Here is a 4,275-nt window from a genome sequence, read left to right as displayed (position 1 = left end):
AAGTAACTCAAATAAAATGTATATCATGTATAGGATGGTCCCATACTTATTCTATACTCTTTAATTGCTCATAACTGAGAGTGTGGTATTTTTTTTTTTTTTTTCATATGAAAATATCACCCGTTAGCACAGTAGTTTTCTTTGTGGGGATGAGATCGGATCCTAATAGAAGCACTCCACCACGAATATTAGTCTTTGGGTTGGATAGGCAGTAGAGACAATAAAATAGCCTCTCTTTAGGGCGGGCTTTCAAGACACAGATGAACTACTCCATTTGGAAAGAGACTGAAATACCATTATTAGGTAATGCCAGGAGGAGACTTGAGTCCAAAATCCATCGAAAAAAATCCATTTCCGGCTGATGGGACTCTATGTCTGGGTCTTATCCCATCTCAAACTCGGATTAGGAAAAGTGAAATCTCAACAAGCTGATTGAAGCTTCCAAGTGGAGCATTGAAGCCACCTTGGATTTAAGATTGAAAATAAAAGGCTAAAAATTAATATTTATTTATTTTTTCCCCTACAGACGAACTATTCTATGTTCATTGAGCAATGGAAAAAAGTACTTAGTCTTTCTCCTTCTTCTTGCTAACCAGAAAAAGGAAATCATAAACAAGACTAAAAATCATTTACTTACACAATAATGAAACTTGGCCAAAAGAACTACAAAAATGTTAAAGATTACTTCAAAAGAGCTACAAAAATGTTAAAGATAACTTGTAGGAGAAAAGAAAAAATGCTTCACCAAAAGTGCAATATTAATATGAATGAACCAAAAAAAAAAAAAGGAGGTTTCTACACTTCTTTTGATAGACAGCAACTGGAGCACAAGAAACTTTCAAAGAAAGAGAGGAGACATTCACTCAGTACTACCACCAATATGTATCCACAGCCCAAGCGGACTCTCAACCAAACATTTTACATTTTTGGTAATTTAGAGAGAGAGAGAGAGAGAGAGAGGATCTCATAGTTAGTATCTTTGTTTGACTTGCCACAAGCAAGAACAATAGGAGATACAAGGCTTGGGACAAAATTTTGTACTTGGAACTACACTGGAATTTCTCCACATTACTATGAACATATCGGTGCAACTCATTGCCTTTAGACTTGTTAATCTCTATGAACCATATATGAACACCAATATTATCACAATAACGATAATACAAGGCCAGGGAACTCTATAGTGTAAAACTTCTTATCATGGAGATCAAACACAAGGATCATTGGCTGTTGCGAACGGTCCTTGGGCTTCTTCATAATCGAATAGAGTGCCCCATTCATGAATACCATCTCTAATTGTAGTTGACAGTCGATGGCAAAATCTATCTTAGAAGGGATCGCTATCTCTCTCCATGAACTTTCACCTAATGTAATAATCTCACCCTTCATCATAAACCGCTCATCATCATCTTCATTAGAGGAATCACTTTCCAATTCGTTACTCCACATTTTAATAACCTTGTACTTGCCTGTGGAATCCACGCCAAAACCAATGTGACAAATGCTATATTGATTATCCCTTGGCAACATCACACACTCTTTTGTGATTGGGTTGCATATAAAAATGTCGACATTAATAACATGAAAATAACCGTCCTTGCAAAGCAAACCATTGCAACACCCAACAATGTCGAACTTCAAATTTATTCCTTTATACTTCCAGGTAGTATTCCCAAAGAATTAGTCTATGTGGTCGATTCTTTGATCTTTGAAGCTGCAACTCAACGAATGACGGGTCTTCTTTTATCAAACTCAACCAGCTTTTACACACACTCTTGAATCGCATAAGAGACTCTATCGGGAGCATTGATAATATGTCTGTGATAATCTCACAGGGTAGATCCTTATAAACTTCTTCCATTTTCATTTTCATTTTCATTTCGTGAGACCCCTTAAGAAATAAAGGAAATCAACATCAACATGCACCAACAATAATAACAATAATAATAAAAAAAAAAAAGGGAAACAGAATCAATATTGCATAAGAAGAGATCAGTCAATATAATCTAATATATTACAGACAAAAAGACTCTGAAGGATTAGAAAAAAAAAAAAAAAAAAAGGAGGAAAGGTTTGTTTGAAGAGAGAGAGGTGTACCTACGCAGTTCTTCGCGATAGCTTTAATTCCCAATAGGGAATCTTCGGACTTGAGTCCAAGAAACTCCACCTCAATGGAAGATATAGAGTTTAAGCATTTAAGGTCGCTAGGGTTTCAGTGGTATGTTAAAATTCTTATTTTACCTTTAAGTCAGCGTTATGTACCGAAATCTCAGATGACATTGGAACAATGAAACCTACTACAATAATTCTTGCTCTCTATTGGAGGAAAAATGGCATAGAACGTTCCTAGAAATAAGGCAGGGGAGTATATAAGCTGGATTTGGGGTTTTTATTTCTTTTTTCTATATTAAAAAAAAAAAAAAAAAAGAGAGAATTTTTTTTAATGCATATCATACACGAATATGACATTATTAATATGCACATATTTTACTGTATATGTATATAACTACTGCAACATGTTGATCACAAGTTCAAAACTTGAAAATAATTTCAGAAGTAGGATCCAAGGTAAAGTTGCGTAAATTTGTCCTTCCTAGACCCTATAGTAACGAAAGCTTTATGTACTAGGTTACTACTTTTTACATGTATGTGTATAATTCATATGTTTACAATACCAATGCGATTAAAACTTGGCAAGTTGGTAAGGGACCTGAAGTTAACCATTTATTTAAACTGTTGTACACCTACTTGTACTGGTGGTTTTATGGATTTATAGAACCACGATAGACCTTCGCCTAAGCGGTGTCGTTGAGCACTTTTCTTATAGTCCCTTCCTAATTCAGGGGCTTTCAATCGTTAGTTAATTGGCTACATGGTTTCAAGTACTGATATCGTATCGGAATTGACTCAGACCAATCTTCAATCTAAATCAATTATCAGCATTGTTTCAGGGGGTAAAACAGTAAAAAAATTATACATTTAAAAAAACGCAAAGAGTAAAACTGGCCGATATATGCCGATCTGAACTGATCCAGATCGGTATTGGCGATACCGTCCCCTAAATCCATGATTGGCTAAGATGTGTTTACCATGAACATATATCAACTAGCATTGCGAGTAGCGGAAGAATAATGACAGCATAGTGATCAAGTCTTCTCCATGTAACAGTCGGTAACCTGCTACGATAAAGAGCGTATTGAGAGTCCACCCAATAGGAAAGTCACATATGGCATTCAATTTTAAGAGAGAAAGATAAAGAATTAGTTTGGGTGGATGAGAAGGGCTTGTTTGCCATACTCATCTTGATTAATTGGCACAAAAACAAGAGAAAAGTGAGGAAAAATCATAGCCCAACTATCATAACGACGTTGATCTTCCCTTGCCACCTTCCCAATGCTTGACAAAAATTTCTTCTTTAGTACTGTGCTGCTCTACTCTACTTTGAAGATGCTCGTATGCGCCCTTCCATTGAATATGCTCCCGCTATGTACTTGCGCCAGGAGGTAGCGTTCTCTTGGCTCTTGGCTCTCGTCTTTTTTTTTTTGAAAGAAAGAATGCTATCTCCTAGTGAATACATGTGCCAAGACAGAAAGGATGCGGAAATACCATACTATCCCGCGCTGAAGATGCTTGTGCACGTCCTCTCATTGCCTTGTTTCCATTTTTAGTAATCATCCGGTTCTGGGCTCTGACTTTTCATCGCTTGGGCCCAACCAAAGGTATGTAAAGTCCCCATTCCAAATACCAGCAACGACCTTGGGCTCAAACATGCAAGACCGACACCAGCCCAGTGGGGCTAAGCTCAAACAGAGCCCGAGGCAAAAGCCCAAGCTTAGGGTGGGCTGTGATAGGCCCATGTTTTTTGCATTCACTTGATCACAAACATAGATTTGAACTGCCTCTTATCTAAAAATTCAACATCAAAACATTTTTAACCTGGGAGATCATTTGGTCAGGTGTTATCCAATCCATAACAAATAATAATATTTCAATATATATAACAATTTGAAGGTATCAACGGCTGATATGATATATGTATGTACCCCTATTTAATGCATCAAACCTGTCCCACAATGCATGCCTTTTCAGGTGAATTGGGCTAGGCCCAAGGCCTTATACTCCAAGCCTGACCCAACCTATGCCAACTTTCTGGGTTCAAGATTAAATTTTAAAGCAGGACTCCGGTGGGCTCAGGTTTTTGAGCCCATATTGGACTCCTAAATTGGCCATCCATATATAAGATTTTAAAGCAAATCTCTATCATATAGCTTAGTA

At 37.0% G+C, this 4,275-nt stretch overlaps 1 protein-coding gene across 1 annotated transcript; it reads right to left on the bottom strand.

The window, feature by feature from the left end:
• Positions 1–1,146: 1,146 nt before the first annotated feature.
• Positions 1,147–1,530, bottom strand: LOC122082204. Its single transcript, XM_042649676.1, has one exon. The coding sequence runs from the start codon at positions 1,528–1,530 to the stop codon at positions 1,147–1,149; it is 384 nt and encodes a 127-aa protein (XP_042505610.1).
• Positions 1,531–4,275: the final 2,745 nt, after the last annotated feature.

This window comes from Macadamia integrifolia, chromosome 6 (genome assembly GCF_013358625.1).
Source record: "Macadamia integrifolia cultivar HAES 741 chromosome 6, SCU_Mint_v3, whole genome shotgun sequence".
In the NCBI taxonomy this organism is placed as follows: domain Eukaryota; kingdom Viridiplantae; phylum Streptophyta; class Magnoliopsida; order Proteales; family Proteaceae; genus Macadamia; species Macadamia integrifolia.
Note: the sequence above shows the minus strand (reverse complement) of the source record. Positions and strands in the feature narration are given on the sequence as shown.

Bases quoted from the DNA above. Each gene is read 5' to 3' on its own strand.
- LOC122082204 (XM_042649676.1), bottom strand. From the start codon at position 1,530: ATGTTGCCAAGGGATAATCAATATAGCATTTGTCACATTGGTTTTGGC.